General features: G+C 32.8%; 1 protein-coding gene across 3 annotated transcripts in view; it reads left to right on the top strand.

Moving 5' to 3' along the window:
* Positions 1–1,599: 1,599 nt before the first annotated feature.
* The window catches only part of LOC134843335 (kazrin-like), a 29,935-nt gene continuing 13,686 nt past the window's right edge, over positions 1,600–17,848 (top strand). For 2 of the 3 annotated variants that reach the window (XM_063859602.1, XM_063859604.1), the window contains exons 1-2: positions 10,630–11,326; positions 15,069–15,995. In XM_063859602.1, the coding sequence (XP_063715672.1) occupies positions 15,281–15,995 (715 nt within the window). In that variant the 5' untranslated portion in view covers positions 10,630–11,326; positions 15,069–15,280. Of the gene's footprint in view, positions 1,622–10,629; positions 11,327–15,068; positions 15,996–17,848 lie in introns of those variants that run through there. The other variant, XM_063859603.1, reaches the window with a different exon arrangement.

The following is a 17,848-nucleotide window of genomic DNA, read 5'->3' as shown; positions in this document are numbered from 1 at the left end:
TCGTGGGGGGAGCAACAAAGTGTACAACTGATGAAGTTTAATAGAAAACTTAAAGTTAAGTTAATTGTGTTGAACTTTACATTCTAAGTCAATCGCATTCCCCCTCCCCTTCCCTGCTCATGAGGCAACAACTAGTCGAAAGCGACATTTTGTCGAGAGCGACAATTCAACCAATTTCAAATAAACGGCATCATATACCAGGCCATGTTTCACACCAGGCAACTTATCTTAGTTTAGATTAGGCCGTAAACCTGATTCAGGCTCAATACTTCTCTGAAAATCTTTGCTTTTCATCACAAATAATTTATATTGAAACTATCTGAACGTCAAAATAATCTGTAGCAATCTTTATTTGGATAAAATGAAACAAAAAAAACTTCTGTTTTTTTCCGCGCATATTACTGACGCAAAAAAAAACTTTTAAAAAGTATTAAGTTGACTGATATATCAAAGCAATTCCATTTAAAAGTGGATTGATTGATTTGACCATTGATTTTTGAAAAATGAAAAAAATCTCTTCCACATAAAACTGTAAAACCATTCTCTATTCAAATTAATCTGTTAGGAACAGGTTTTCGAAGCTTTGATTTGCGTCTCATTCATCAACCAAAAAGTTATAACAAGAACAAATATATGTTTTTTTTTAATATAAACTGGTATTTAAACTCGTATTTCTCGGAATGACAAGCTGCTCCATAAGCCACTGCCCAAAATAGGTTAAAAATTTAGTTTCTTAAATTAGAACGTTCTTTGCTAATTGAGTGCAGTGCATACAACGTGCTACTCGCAGAGTCGCACAGTTGGGATTTTTTTTTGTTGAGAGGTTTGAATTGCTTGACACAAGAAAAATAAAGTCTTTAAAGCAAAAAAAATTTGACTCAAAGTTCTGGAATTTTCAGTTTTGGCCTTCTTTTGTTTCAATAAAAATCATTTGATGGGATGACTTTTTAAAAAACTTTGTCTTTTAGTATACAAATTTATTCATTTAAAATCTATTATATCAACAAGATTCTTTAATTTTTGTTTAGTGTTGTATTCTTATATCTTTAAAGGTATACTTTGAAATGATTTTCACTTAGGGTGCACCCAATTTTTTAATAAGCAACCGCGTACAAGCAACTGAGGCTCAAAACGTTCTAAAAGTTAAGCAATTTTTAAGCAACTGGCGAGGCATGGAAAAAAAGGTACACAAAAAAGTTTATTCAAAGAAAAAAAGTTTCTTATTCAAAGAAAAGTTTCCGATTTCATCGGTTGAAATATAATCACAACTGCCGCTGGGAAAATCTTTTGTACTCTTTCAAAGAAATATTGAAATAAATGATTTTTCCAACATGCCAATCATTCTCATATAGAGCTTTCACCTTTGTCCGCCCAAGCATTGTTTTCAGAATTAAGCAACTTCCAAACAATTTTGAGCCTCAAATTCCAACGTTCAGCTAAGCACAGAGCCTCAGCCTGGCAATCGGTTGCATATAAAAAAATAGGTGTAGTTTGAATTCTATCCTTTTTATCGCAAACACTCGCTCAGTGCTTTTAATTTTGCCATGTAAAAATTCAAGGAAAACAACCCGTTTGCGTTTTTTGTGAACACTTTTAACCTCTTCATTGAACCGTCACAAAGGTATATTTTAATAACTTTTGATTTAGATTTGCTTTTGAACAATTAGGCTACCCTTCACTCAATTTTCTAAAATTTGAATTATTATTTCAGACCTGGGAAAATGGCCGTCATTTTTTCAGGTTTTCGAAGCGCTATAACTTGAGTAGTTTTTATCAAAAGTGATAGCAAAACTCTGCTTATTTCTCAATGCTCAAACTCCCAAGACTCTCAATACTGGGATATTGTGACACAAACACATATTTTAAAATGTTCTGTAGTTTTTCAAGTATTGAAATCTGCAATCCAAAACCTCAAACTGAAATGATATTTTTTCAGCCAACAGCTTTAGTTTTTATGAAGTTAGTATTTATAATCTACTTGAAATCTGCTTTGAGAAACATATTCTATAGTGAAATAACTCCCAGCGTTTTATCAATAAATCAAAAACAAAGTCATAGGTATAACTTAGCCTGCACAAAATGGGCATTGGTCCTTAAATTCGAGATTATAAATCTTAAATTCAGCCTTGAACCAAAAAACAAAGAAAGATTTTAGCATACTTCACTCCCCCACCCCCTGCCCATGCACATACAACTTTTCTACTTTAGAAGAAAGAAAATGATTGCTATACAATTTACCTAGTTTGTAGAGAGAAAAATTTTAGAGAAGATCTTCTGAATTTCATCGAAGTATTTGGACAGAAATTATTAAAAATTTGGGATCTTTTTAACTGTTTCCCCACCTTATTTCGATTTTCAGAAATTCAACTTTGGATTCCACATTTTCAGTAGTTTTAAAACAATTTTAGATAATATATTTAATTTAAAATTTCAATGTATGTAACTGCAAATACGGAAATAGTTGTCATAAATAATACATGAATGGGGAAGATATTTAACAAGGTCCAAATGGGGGGAGTAGTTAACAATATCCAAAAGTTTATTGTCATGATATGGCAGGTTAAGCAATAGGAATTTCGCCCTAATACAAACAGTACTGCTGAAAAAATGTATGCTTGTAGGTTATCGAACCCTGGGGTCTAGATACGAAACTTGATATAAACGTATCTTAAAAAACCGAAACTTTAGCAACTTTTCGGATTTAGGGGGATAAATTTTACTTGTTTAATTCATTTTTCACAAACTGAACGATGCAAATTTTCAACCAATCGGATTCAGTAGAATATCACTGAGCCAAAGTCAAAATTAGCTGAAAATGAAATAAAGCATACACAGCCCATATCGATACAAAAAAAATCTGAACTTTTGTTTTTACTTTTCTTGGAAACCTTATCAGTCAATATTTTATTTTTTTTCTAATGTGTCTATTATCTGACAGTGTTTGAAACATCATGTATCTGTAATCAGCTTGATTTCTAATTGTTCAGAACTAATTTTATTGGCCTCGATTTGTTGTCTTTGAGATTGTCGCAATTTATTTGAGCATTTTGAATACTTAATTGTGATTGGCTTAAAATAATTGAGTATAAATTTTTGAAATTCTGTCCCTCCATCATGAGGCATGCCAGCAACCATAACTTTACAAAAAACGATCACAGGTGAAAATTTTTTATAATTATGAGCTCAAGACAACAATACCTTTCGAGCAATTTAAAAACTTGAGTCAAAAATGGCTAGTCATTCAATAAAAATTGTGAAATTTGTCTTTTGTTTGGTTGGTGAGGAGAAAATTAATTTGATTGATAAGAGAGGGGAAATGTTAACAAGGACCCAGATGTTTTTCAGAGGATGTTTTCGAAACAATTTCAAATTTCTGAAAAAATGTTTGCTTAACTACCATTTTAAATCATTACGTAGAACACCTCAAATGAAAATGTTGTTGTAATCAACATTATCTTGTAATCAACATGTTTGTATGATTCATCTGAGAGCTAAAAGATTTAACTGAAAGCACAAACAAAAACAATGCTTACTCATCTTTGTTCCGACTTTCGATACGAAAGTAACGTAATATTTGTGCTCGGGGTGGGGTTTTTTTTTCTTCAGACAAATTTCGACTTTTTAACTAGCCATTTTTGACGGAATTTTTTATATCATTCGAAATCCATTGTTTTCCTGAGCTTCAATTTGAAAAGATATTTTACCTGTGATCATTTTTTGTAAAGTTATTTGGTCATTTTCTGTAATTTTGACCAACTTGGGACAATTAACGCGCGATATAATTCGCGCTATTAACGCGTAAGCGGAGATTTAATCCGTCTTATAAATCGTTCCGAATTGGTTGAACGAAACTTATTTGCCATAATTAATTTGTTACAAGGAATGAAATCTATCTTTATGTATTTTCTATGGCGTGTGGGGGGATGATTTTCAAAAAAAAAATCAAATTTCGCAAAAAAACATTTTCATTTTATTTTATTTCATTTAATTTTTTATGTTATTACTGCTGCTCCATAAACCTTAAAAGGCAGTCGGAACATTCAGGGCTTCGCCCTGGTACGAGCAGTTTTGTTGAGTTTTTGAATACAATATTCGAAAGAAAAATTGATATAAAATGAGATAATGAAACTTAAATTGAGTCAGCCGGGCACAAAACTGTGATTGAATTTTAAAATTCAGTCAATTTTACAACAAACATAAGATTTTACTTAATATTCACAATAAGTTCAAATGTCCAATCTGCAAAATAGAAAATTAATCCAAAAAGAAGCAGGAGCAAATACTAACCTTCTTTAAATGGTTAAATGGCATGGGGTCACAGCTTCGAGTACCCTTATAGCCATTATTTATCAAAAAGAAGGATTTTACTATTGTAGATCCATTGTACTCCATTTTACTCCATTGTAAATATAGGTCCAAAATATAAAAACTTAATAGGGGATGGTTTTTCAAAAATCAACAAAACAGCTCGTATCAGGGATAAGCCTTGAACGTTCGGACTGCATTTTTTTCTATGAATTAATCAAAATTTTTTACTAAATGATATTTTCGAAAAAAAAAGAAAAATTTTTTTAAAAAACTTTTGATTTTTTTAAAATCTCGTATCATTTATCATAGAGAAGGTTTTTTACTGTTATAGCCCCACTCCTGGTAATTAAAAGACCCACAATACAAATATTTTATGCGGGGGTGGCTGGATTGATTTACAAAATCATCACAACTGCTCGCATCAGGGCAAAACCTTGAATATTTTGACAGCATTCTATTTTGTTTAGAGTAGTTTTAACTCATAAAATAAGGAAACTTTCAAAAAAAAATTGAAAAAAATGTACTAAGTGAACTAATTTGCTTAAAGCTAGCAAAGGGTTAAATAGAACAAAGAGCATGTTACTCAATCTAATTTGGAATTATTTCTTAGACGGTTTAAATCTCGGCTAACGCGTTAATCGCACGGAATATATCGCGCGTTAAATGTGCCTAAGGCAAGCATGCGATATGCCAAACATCCGATATGTCAAACATTCCAAATAATGTAAAAATTACATTATATTATGACGCAAAAATTTCAAACACAAGACGCAGTTAATTTAGCCGATTCCAATTTAGCCGATTTTTGGCCTAAAATCCCAGTTGGGGACACTCTGCATGCGTCGCCGTTTTATGGCGATAACCCGCTCTAATTATTACATAGAATGCTACCTTCAGTTGTTGGCTAGCTCGCAGCACGTTGACGCGACTGCGGTGGTCACTATTAATTTGACCAAAACAGCATCTTTTAAACGAACGGAAGAAATGGGATTTTTGCCCTAATTTGTGAAATTTGTTGAATGTTTGCCCTAGTAAAGGTGTTTTTTGGATGTTTGCAATCGATTTTGGTTTTTCGGATGTTTGACATGTCGGATGTTTATACGGTACCCGCGTTAATTGGCCCAACTCCCATTTAAACCTCCATAACTCTACAAAAAATGATCACAGGTGAAATATCTTTTAAAAATTTGACCTCAGACAACAATACCTTTCGAATGATTTTTAAAAACTCGATGAAAAACTGCAAGATAAAAGCCGGAAGTTGCCTGGAAAAAATCACCCCGGGCACAAATATTTTGTTATTTTCATTCATACAATATGACAAAAGCGGGAGGGTTCTCATGATGAAGAAACCGATTGCTGAAAACCTATAAACAATCAAAATCATCGAAAACCATAAGACTACTAAACATTTACTGATGTCTTATTTACTGAGCATTATATGCTACAAATCAAAGCTAAATCTAACAGGTTGCATTGAAAACTCACAATCCAAACGTTCCCATAAAAACTCTGAACTGATAAAGCTTGCAAAATAGAAAAACTTAATTGCATGACCTATTGATTGTGTACTCGGCAACTATAAACTTTCGGCTGCCGCAGAATGAAGGACTCTCCTAACCAAAACTTGACCTGTTTTTCGCAACTAATGGACCAATTGGATTGGGGCCGGCCTATAGACATGCACGTCGAATTGCATCTGATAATCATTTCGCTTGGGAGGAGGATGTTAACTTGGTCCGATTTGTCCATTTGAACAAATTTGGAGATTACCTTTTGACCACTGACTAGTTTTACGAGCTTAAAACTCATTTAACATCTAACAGAGCTGATTTGAATAAACCGGACAAAACGCGTTAAACTTGAAATTTAAAACGCGTTTTTCTCAAATTGGGTTGATTTCGAGTGAAAACTTATGAAGACAAAACTTGCTTAAAATTTTAGCAGAATTAGTATGGGTCAATTTGTTTTGCGAAATTCGGGTCCAAAATTTTACCCCAAAAATGGGTCATTTGGCTTTTTTAGTTAATGAAAAATTACACCAAAAATACCCAGTCGATCACAGACATAATTAAATCAAAGTGAGCCCCTTACGTAGCCCAACAAACTTTAAGAAGAGTATATTCTCCAAAACATTGTATAAGTTAACTTATTTTTGTTTGATAGACAAAAAAGGTCGTTTTTACTATATAAAATACCAACTTTTTATTTAAAAACAATTTTTAAACGGTTTGCAAATATTTTTTGGAGAATATACCCGTCATCAAGTTTGTTGGGCTACGTAAAGGGCTCACTTAGATATAATTATTTCTGTGATCGATTCGTTATTTTCGGCGTAATGTTTGATTAACTAAGAAGAGCCAAAATGACCCATTTTTGGGGTAAAGTTTTGGGCCCGAAGTTTTCAAAGAAAAAATTACGCCATATTAACTCTGCTGAAGTTTTAAGCAAGTTTTGTTTCCATAAATTTTCACCTAATTTCAACCCAATTTGAGAAAAACGCGTTTTAAATTTCAAGTTTAGCTCGTTTTGTCCGGTTAATTTAAGTCAGCACTGTATTTGTTTTCTCAATACAAATTTTTTTTGGTTTTAAAAAAAGCTAGTCAAGCAGTTCTCCTAGTATGGTAATTACATGACTAGATTTTTTTTCATAGAAAAATTGAGGGAACTCTATAAATACCATTTATAAGGCGGCCAACCCGGAATGATATATAAATCAAAATACTAATGAAGTAAAAAAAACTTTTTTTACCCAACCATCTTTTAGCGACCTGATCAAAACACTTCTTGCGGCGTAGAAAAAAATCAGGTCTACGCAAATCTGTTTTAACGGCTTGTGTGTCAAAACTGACCACCGAATGGAGAATCAGCGTAAATTATGATACTGATTCAAGTTTTGGTTTAATCCTTCATTGGCTAATTGAATTACCACCGTTCGCTATGTCGCAAAAATGTATTTAAAAACCAAAATTAATTCTTGTTCCGACTTCCGGTACGAAAGTAACGGAAAAATTGTGCTTGGGGTGGGTTTTTTTTTCTTCAGACAAATTTCGACTTTTTAACTAGCCATTTTTGACGGAATTTTTTTATGTCATTCGAAAGGTAATGCTGTCTTGAGCTTGAATTTGAGAAAATGTTTCAATTGTCATTATTTTTTGTAAAAATATGGGGGCTTAAAGATTACCATTTTGGTCAATTTAAGACAATTAACGCGGGATATGTTTTGCGCTATTAACGCGTAAGCGGGGATTAAGTCCGTCTCAGAAATCGTTCCAAATTGGTTAAAGGACTCTAATTGGCCATAATTTATTTGTTACTAAGAACGAAATATATCACTTTGTACTTTGGATGGCGTGTGGGGGAATGAATTTCACAAAAATGTCAAGTTAAAAAAAATCATTTTTTTATATTACATTTAATTTTTTCATTTTATTACTGCACCGTAGACCTCAAGAGGCAGTCGGAACATTCAAGGCCTCGTTCTGATACGAGCAGTCTTGTTCCAACTGCCTTTGCATTTTGGCTGGCTCACATGAAAATCGCAATGCTCCAAAACTGAACATTTATAAATCAATTTTCCAAAATCAGAGCACTCAAATATAGACATTTTAAGAATAATTTAAATAAGCCGACATTGATTAATTGATTCACCCCAAAACATTTTCAAAAGACAAAATTTAAACTTATGGTCAATACACAATCAAACAAATTTTCCCTTGTCGCAAGTTTCAGCCAAAACTTTTCAAAACAAAGATTTTTTGTCAAGTCAACAAAATAACAAAATTCCGATACTCCAGTTTAATCAAATGGCTCTATTGGACAGGAGTTTGATCGAAAAGAGGCACCAAAACATGGTTAAACTTTTTTGGATAAATAAATTTTTGGCCAATACTTTTTTGTACAACAAGAAGTTGAATATATGAAATTCAATGTTGAGTGTTTGCGAGAGTGATTTCAAATTTTTTTTATGGTCTATATTTTTTATCAAAAAATCTAGCATTTTCGAAAGTTTGGATAAAAAAATTCACTAAATTAATTATGTTTGCTACTTTTGTCAACTTCAATCATTGCCATTTGTTTGGTGTTTCCTCTGGAACTTTAAAAAGTTTTCAGGCCTTTTTTTGAATGAAAATTTGAAATTCACTGGCTTCCTTAAAGTGTTTTTAAACTTTTTTCTGCTTGGCTGTGTTCATTTTCTTTTAAAAAATAGCTTGTTTTTCAAATTTTTATCTCAGCATTGTGGCCCGATCACAAGTAACGCCAAATTGAAGTTAGTAGTTGATCTGAAAACTATGCATTGTCTGTAAGTTCCATTACTCAATATTTACGTTCCATTACTCGTAGCCAAGGTCCGCGACTCATTTTGCGACCAAATTTGTTCACCGAAATGGACTTTCTGCGACCAAAATTTCATACTCCATCAAGAGGTTAGGGTCGCGGAAAGTCGCAACATAGCTAAAAATGGGTCGCGCAAAGTCGCAACAAGGGTCGCGCAAACTTGCAACATGGGCGGCGCAGAGTCGCAGCATGGGTCGCGCAAAATTGGAACTTGAGTTCCGCAAAGTCGCAACATGAGTCGCACAAAGTTGCACCATGGGTCGCGCAAAGTCACAATATTCTTCGCGCAAAGTCGCAACATGAGTTGCGCAAAGTCGCAAAATGCGTCGCGCAAAGGCGAAAAATCGCAAAAGGAGTCGCGCTAAACTTTAGCTGCAGCATGGGTCGCGCAAAATTTTACGTCGAACACGTTCGAATTCTTTCTTTTTGTCGGTTGAAACTCTTATTTGGTAAAATTTGGTTGAAATATTATCCCTCGGTCAAACATAGTCAAAACATAGACACCTTCGGTCGAGTCGTCAGACCAATCGAGCCTGGGTCGATTCGGTTGAAACATCCATTGCAAACCTCGACCCGGGTGGCGAAATGTTGCAGAAAACCCATTGGTCGCGCAAAATTGCAACAAATAGTTTTAGAGTTGCTCAAAGCCGCAAAATACTTTTTGCTTAGGTCAGGCAAAGTTGTAGCAAATCAATTTTGAGTCGCAATTGTCGCATACTCATATTGGGTCTTGCAACTTTGTAATAGATTTATTTTGAGTTGCCCAAAGTCGCGCTAACTACTTCGGTCCCACAAATTCAAAACAGGCCCATTTTGAGTCGCAATGGTCGCAACATACTTTTTATCTTTTTAAAGTACGTTTTTGCAATGGTCTCAAATTCGCAACATATATTTTCCGAGTCGCAATGCTGGAACACATTGCAATATAATACCCAATCTCGACCCGGGATACTTTTCACTCTGAGTTACCAAATTTGTTTCCAGATTCTTCACTTTGTCACTTAGCATCCGCGATTTGTTTCTTGAATTTAGGGATTAACATTAAACATGAACAAAACAAAGTTGCATGAATGTTTCGACTGCCTTTTAAAATCTAAAAACAAAAACTTTTTTTACAATATTAAAAAATAGATGAAATTTCTAACAATTTTAACAATAAACAAAGATTAACATAAATAAAATAAAATTGCGACGCTATGAATGTTCCGACTACCTTTCAAAATCTAAAAAATTCTTTTCAATATTATAAAGTTGACGAAATGTTTGCAAAATAAATATAACAAAGATTTTTCTGAGATTTTTCAACATTTTGAGCAAATTCCCTGCTTTAATCCAATCTGGAAAAAATTCTGCATATATATATATATATATATATATATATATATATATATATATATATATATATATATATATATATTCTAAACATATATACTACATATACATATATATTCAAAAAAAATCAACGCAAGAGTCCATCAGTTTACTGATTATGACACAGATAAGGTGATCTTGTTAACTCTCACTCCTATTACAAAAGTGGGTTGGTCTTGTATTCATTATAAGTTGGATCCCCAACCCTTTTACGTAAGTATGTATGTATTCGTTATCAATGTTTGGATATCCTTGAAAAGTCGGTAAATTGGTTATATGTTTTGAGTATTTTCCAGTATCTGCCAAAAAGGTGGGGTCAGTGTATACTAACATCTGGATGAGATTTTACTCAGCTCAATGATTTTTTTGACAATCTAAAATCGTTTATCTGATTTTGAAAAAGCGGCGCAACATATATGGCTTATAATCGCTAGTTATACCATGACGTACACGTTTTATAGGAACGCTTAAGCGTTTTATGGAAACGTTGCTTTTTATGTATGGCAAAGGAAGCGGGAGAAAAAAGGCTACTTGTTTATGGATATCGATTTGCCTTATTGAGCAAATACTTTAAAAACGGCTAAAACATTATATTTTTATACTCCCCAATATTTGAACAGAAACAACAAGCGTCAAACGCATTTTTTTTATGTTACATCAATTTTGCTGATAATTTTTTTTTCAAATCTGAGAGCTTGTTTCAAACATTTCAGTTCTCGTAGACATCAACTTGTGAAGGTATTGACCTTTTTATAAAAGTCTGTCGGTGATCAAAACTTGATAAAATGTTTGGCCCAATTCGACGTTTGACTAGACAATAGTTATTTATATTTTTAGAGATGATGCATTTCCGTCTGTTCAAACCTGTTTCATATATACTCGAGAATGAGCTGGCATCTTTAAATAAAACAAGTTTCATTTTCTGCATTATTTGACGTGCTATGTAAACAACGTATCTTTTGTGTTCAGTTTTTATAAAAGCAACAAAACATAAGCTTGGTACTACTTTTTGCGAAGTCTGTTCAAAGACTAATGTTACAAATATGTAAGTTATGGTATATAATTTCACACAGAATTAAGATTTGCGCAGTGAAAAACCGCAAAAAAATTAGTTAATGTCATCAAATTTATCTGGGGCAAGAAGACGCCATTTCTTCAGAAAATGACTTTTTAACAGACACTTTCAAAACTGAGTGATGTAAATTCAATCTTTAATGTGGTTGCCGGTAGATTTCCCTCTGAAGTGTTGCGTGACCTTTATGACATGCAAATGGTATCATCTGCCAAAACACCCCTGCTAACCAAAAAGGTTAGTAAAGCTTTTGTAATCTTCAAAACAAGCATCAAGGTTCAAAATATTTGTGAAACCTAAAAAAAATTAAAATACTATATCATTGATATTCTTTTGGAGTCCGCAAACTTTTTGCTGAAATCCAAACAATTTCAAGAAGGCTTCTTTGAAATCTGAAGTGAAGTCCCTAGAGAAATACATAAAAGCACTGCACTGAGTTTTGCTTTGGTTTGGAAAGCATTATTGTTAGGGTTTTTTCTGTAAGAATCTTAGAACTTCTTAAAAAATAAGGCTTTAAAAATCTAAAATTTTTCAAAATTAGTTTTCAGTAAAATTTTTTAAAATTTTTTCAGAACCAATATAGAAATTTCCGCTGCCGCAGAGTACAATAAAGTAAACTCATTAGTCAAATTTGAACATTCCTCATATTAGTTTATCAAAATAACAAACTTTTTCTAGCTAGCTTTTTACTAATTTCTAGAGTTTTTTAAGTCAAAATGTAGCTGTACCTCACATACATCACGTCCGGAGCTATATGACATGATTCGTCAAAATTGATTTCGTTAATTTTTTATGTTTTGAAAAAAATCTAAAAATTTCGTTTGAGAAATTTTAATTCGAAATGCAAACCACAATCTTAAATTTTTCTACATGCATAAATATTGAAAAAATGAAAATTAAAAATTGCATTGTTTTATTGGTGAAAGAACGGTATCTTAGAACTTTTCTTACAGAAAATTGTATGAAAACGTAATTTGCCTTTAAATTTTATGAAAAAATCTGAGATAGGGGATTTTTTTGGAGGAAGGTCAACCGGAGTCTATGCGGAAATCCAATATCTGAAAAGCACATGAAACTTGTAGTGACATATTTTTAAGCAAGATTAATTTTAATTGCCATGGCAATTTAACTTTTTTTGCTATTTGGCTAATTCTTCAAAATTACTTGGATCCAGATGTTCAATATTAGTTCTCAAGATTTTTAAACAAATCGCGGAAGCAAATAGCAAAAAAATTGAAATCTATAATATCAATAAGAAAGTATTACGCGGTCATCTTGTAGAGTTTGCCTCTCCGGTCAAAATGTGGTTGCTTCAGATTTCCACGAAAAATAATTAAAGTTCCGCGAGCAAGAGTTAAACTTGTCTTAAATTTCGTATAAATTGCATCTGAAACAATAAAACCATATATGGTGGAAGTCAAAGACAAGTCATAGTACTGAGATGTTGTGATCTTGCCATGAGAATGAGATAATACATTGAAAAAAAAAAATATGTTTTAGAAAACTAAAATTAGTCAAGATGAAAGCAGAAAGAAAAAAATTCAAAAAGTTTTGAATCCAGTATATTTTGAACTTTCAGCAAACTGCTGTACGCAAGCAAAAACGAGCAGCCATAAAAAGTGGAACACAAAAAATAGAAATAAGCCTCGAACAAGTAAAGTTTTTAGTATGTGTCGGATTCGAACCTGCGAACTTGCAATTTAGAGTCTATCTTTCTCACATCTGCGCGACTGGTCATTGATTATCAACAAACAGTGGACACCAATGAATCAGAAAACAGATGCTAGGCAATTTCCAATTCTACAATAGTCATTATAGCAAAAACTTCAACAAACGAGCACTTTTGTTTGCAATATTGTTTGGAAAATGTAGAGTCATACTACGCTTGCTAAACACAAAGTAGAGTCATTTTATAACACCACGCTCGATAAACTACACTTATGCTAAATATACAAAAAAGTTAGAAAAAAACTCTGACCTAACTTCATCAAAAAATAATCCTTAACTTTAGCAGTGTTAGTGAAACAACTTGATTGAAAAAAATCAGTGAACAAAATTTGAATTAACTAAGTAGGTAAAAATTAATAAGTGTTTCGTTCCAGTTTTTTAAAATTGTCAAAGTTTTTCAAATATTACTTCCGAATCAAGAATTTGAGTTTTCTTAAGAACTTCGAACTGCAATTAACATCATTGAATTCAGTTACCTAAAAAAAAAAAAAAAAACCGAAACAGTTCTTTTTTTCGGAAAAAAAATCAAATGCAAAAATTTCAAAACAAACAAGGATAACCGGTTACTGTTAGTTGGTTGCAATTTTTAGTCGAATTCAAAGCTTAAATGGTTGCAAAAAAGATAGCCGGTTGCAAATTTAAATAAGGTTTGCCGACCATATTTATTAAAAACTTTAGAGATTTTTTCATTCTTCAAACTAGTGCAATCTTTTGTAGTGATGTGATGAGACAAATATATAAACTAGTAGAACATTAGTGAATTAGGCATAATTAAAGCAGAATTCTGCAAAGAAAACACGTGAAAAAATTTCTTAAAATTTTCTTTCATTTGGACAAAGAGTTTGCTCATTGAATTTTTTCAGAAATTTTTTGTTGCCAGCTCTAAATGAAGCTTAAAAATAGCTTTAGGTTTTGTAAAATCAAGTATTTTTTGCTTTAAATGACCAATTTCATTTAAAAGACCAATTGTAATTGAAACGATTGCATTACTCTCTCAAAATTAGGCTAAAACTGAGAAATTTCTGAGCGGTTTATCAACGCTGGGACAAATTTTCGATTTTTTAAAATTTTTGTTAGAATTACGACTGAGGAGGCGTTAATATGCTGTATTAACCGACTCATACCATGAAGATTTCAAAAATAATTCAAAAATGCATAATGACAAGTAATTTTGCTAAATAAACTTAAAATGTGGTAGCATTAAACTGAGTGTCATCAAAATTGAGTTGTATGCTGCACCAAAAAACGTGACACTTGGTCTGAAAGTCTAAAAAAATTTTTGAAAAATTAAGATCACACCACGCTTGAGTCTTACAAGTTTTTTTTAGGCAGACAAAAAAATTACATCAAACACCATAGTATCTTCCTTTCTATTCGTGAATTGGTTTCATTAAAAAGTCTATATTAATTTGAAACCTGTAGCAATTATTAAACAAGTCACAATCATCCAAATTAGCAAGGCTAGTCAATAAAATTTGATTTTTTTTGATCATTAATGAGCCACAAGATTTCAAAATATGACTATACGAATACAAGGGTTTCAACAATCGTTTCACCTGTTTTAGACAGCCACGGCCACGCCAATCATTTTGTTCTGTTCAATTTAACTAAATCTTTAAAACAAAACTTTAGTCTCTTAGTAAGCTTTTTCAGTAAAATTTTATTTTTAGCTATTTGTGAAAGACCTTGAAACAGCTGCACGATAAAACTAATGGCGTAAATCGGACTGTTGATTAGTGCCTAATATTAGATATGATACCATATAGCTCCAACACATAGTGTACAAACTTGTCAATTAGTCGCTGTGATAATCACAGGTGTGCTTTAAACACGACTCGATTTTTCACGAATGCTGATTGAATCTACGAGAGATGAATAACCTCATTAGATAAACCGCTCAAACTTTAGATTACAAACTAAAAGAGCAAACGATTTGTTTTAAAGGTGTGTAAACTTCATTATTTGTCAATAAATTCAGCTTGTTTTCGAACCACAAAACCTCTTTGAAGGCTTTCTGGAAATTTTCGACACTTGACACGATCGTAATACCAGATCTAAAATTATCATTAAGAGCTGGCAAATGATAATGTAACAATTGGCAAAACTAGTATTCAATTCAACACTTGGCGCCTATTTTATACATAGCGCAATTAAAACTAATTAACCTTTAGTTGCTAATCAATCAATAATCAGCAATGAGTTAATGTCTATTTACATCTAGTTAGCTAATTATGATATTTTTTGCGTGCAGGTTGGCTGATTGATCGCGTCACTCAAAATTCATGAAGAATTCTACAACAAAAAGAGAGTAATCAAAAATTACACAATCATCGTCAAAACGTCAAAAAATTGCTCGAATTAACTTCAAATCAGAACTTTGTCATCTGATAAGCTTTTAATATTGAATGCACTGTTCGATGTCAGCTATATACAATCGAATGTAGCAAAGTATATTACGAAGTTATGAATCATAACCATAACCAGCGAAATTTTATTCACACCGCGGCTTCGGCGCACCACGTGCCCCATGGCCGGAGTCGATCACAAGGGGGGAGCATTACCGAGTCAAATCATCGAAATTCTATGAATCATGCCTCGCCTCCTATCCTACCCCCGAGGTCAAGTCTAGTCCTGAACAATCTCCCGCCTCAGATATCTGGTAACCCTCAAATAAACCCCGCAATGAACCCAAATCAGGGTCAATTTCATAACCCACGTCAAATTAGCAATCATCAGTTTTCATCTGCCCATCAAATACCTCAGTCCATACAGCCTATGCAACCACAACAACAAATACAACAACAACAACATTCCGGCTCAAACTTCAACAGCTACCAACGAAATCAGTTCTTCCAACATCCTTCAGGTGTTTACAATGGTAGTAACAACACCACGTCAATACCCCACCATGGCTTATCTCACAGCTACAGACGCAGTCCTGAAGAAAACGGAGGGCGAGAACGAGGGGGAGGGATGAGTTACCCTCAAGAATTCGTCCCCTCCATTTCACGACCTTCGATGACTCATCAGAATTGGGGCCAGAGCAACAGTAGTAGTCAGTTGAGGGGCGCACATCATCATCAGCAGCAGTCGTCGCTGGTATCTACGCAAAACCATCAGCCTGTTCAGAGCACTTCGCCAGCCGAAGATTACTACCCCTCACGGCAAAGACAGAGAAGTGAGTTATTTTCAGGTATATTTCTATTTTTTTGCCATAGAATCGAAGTGCTGGCGCTCAAACGCGGTTCGTTATAAATTGTCCAGCGGAAAATGTCGTATAACAATTGTTATAGCAGAAGCTTGAAAATCAAATGAAAAATTTTTATTTTTTAGATTTGCTTTTTTATTTATTAGTTTTTTTTTCATACTGAAATTGATAACTTTCTTAAGGTTGTAGAAATTCGAGATTCGCTCTGATACTAGCTCATAGCTGAAATTATTGTCATAATTTATTGTTTTAATCTTTCTAAATATCTATGGCGCATGGGTAAATATCTATGGCGTATAAAAAATTTTCTGTCAGCGCGATTTAGTAATATCAAAGTTTCATGTTTAGCTCAAACTGAAGCTCCTTCAGTTGTGGTTTCGATTCCACAACAATTTTTCGAACTAACTTACTAATTTTAGACTAACTTACAACAAAGAAATTTTGCTAAAACTTGCGAAATTTACTGTAATATCTGATCAAACCGAATCTAATTTTATCGTCGTCTTTAGATTCATTAACATTTATTACAGAATTTCTATGGCAGGATTTTAATCCTGCTGCTATAACAAAAATCTCATAAAACGAAAAAAAAGCGAAAATTATCCCGAGAATTGTTATTTTTTTGGAAAGTTTTTTGGTTTTCTTTGGCTAACTTTTATCTTAGAAAAAAGATTTCATAGGTCATAATTCATAATTGTGCTGATTAGTATTACAGAAACTTTCTATCTCTTATTACGTTGGCAATACTTATGTACGTCGGACAAAACTCTGCTTGTAAAAAAGGGTCCTTTCTACTTTCTACCTTAGAAAAGAAATCTAAAATTCGCTTGAAAATATTTTATTAGAAAAGTTTGCCTTTAGACACGATGTTTATTTTAAGATTTTAAGGGTTGGATTGGAGATAATTGGTTGAGACTTTAAGAAAAAATGGTTGGAATGAATTTCAATAGTTTTCAACTTCTATTTATACTTCATTGGAAAAACTCTTAATTTGTCGTAACAAATACGCGATAAGTTTTTAGCTTCGTTATCTCTCATGAGAGTCATTGGTCTGTTTGTAATTTACGAGTAGAGTCGTTTTTTCGTTCGTATTTTATGAGTAGACTCGTTTTTATTCCCAAAACTTAAAATGTTATATGAGTTATTTCAAATACTTTAATCATTAGTTTTCTTTCATTTTGCAAATAAATATAAATAGGTTGTTTTTAGTGGCGACGTCACGTTTTAGTAGGAGCACACTAACTTCCATGTTTCTGTTTCAATGTGAAATCAGAACTTCTTGACATTTAAATTTAAGTAAACAAACGTTTTTTAGGACACGAAACAAAAACTCCAATATTTTGCTGCGACTTTTTTCTGCACTTAATCTGTGATAAGGACAAACAAATTTGTTTGTTTGTGTTCCTATTTTTGACCATTACCAACTAAGGAAAAATTATACGTGATGATTTACAACTAAAAATACATAATCAGACGCATACTACATCAAAATTTTAAGTTATCACCTAAAACAGTTTTATTTGCATAGTTTCAAATAATTTCCATTTCGTTCATGGCCCACTAGACCGACTTCGTGTACCCACATTACAACTGACTGATCTCAAAATCAAGATGCAAGATGTTTTGAGTTACACTTATAAATGGCTAGTGAGCAGAGCCTTGAGAGCTTTTTTGTTCCAGTTTTTGGAGAAAGTGACAATTTATTCATGCTTCCGGTGTATTTTTTGGCTTTTGAAGAAAAAGTCAGAAATTTAGTGCTTGCTATGGTTTGATTTCTACCCAAACCGTTTTTTTAACTAGCGATTTTTAAAGTAATTTTTATC

Source organism: Symsagittifera roscoffensis, chromosome 1, assembly GCF_963678635.1.
Source record: "Symsagittifera roscoffensis chromosome 1, txSymRosc1.1, whole genome shotgun sequence".
Lineage (NCBI taxonomy): Eukaryota > Metazoa > Xenacoelomorpha > Acoela > Convolutidae > Symsagittifera > Symsagittifera roscoffensis.
This window is presented reverse-complemented; position numbering and strand designations above follow the sequence as displayed.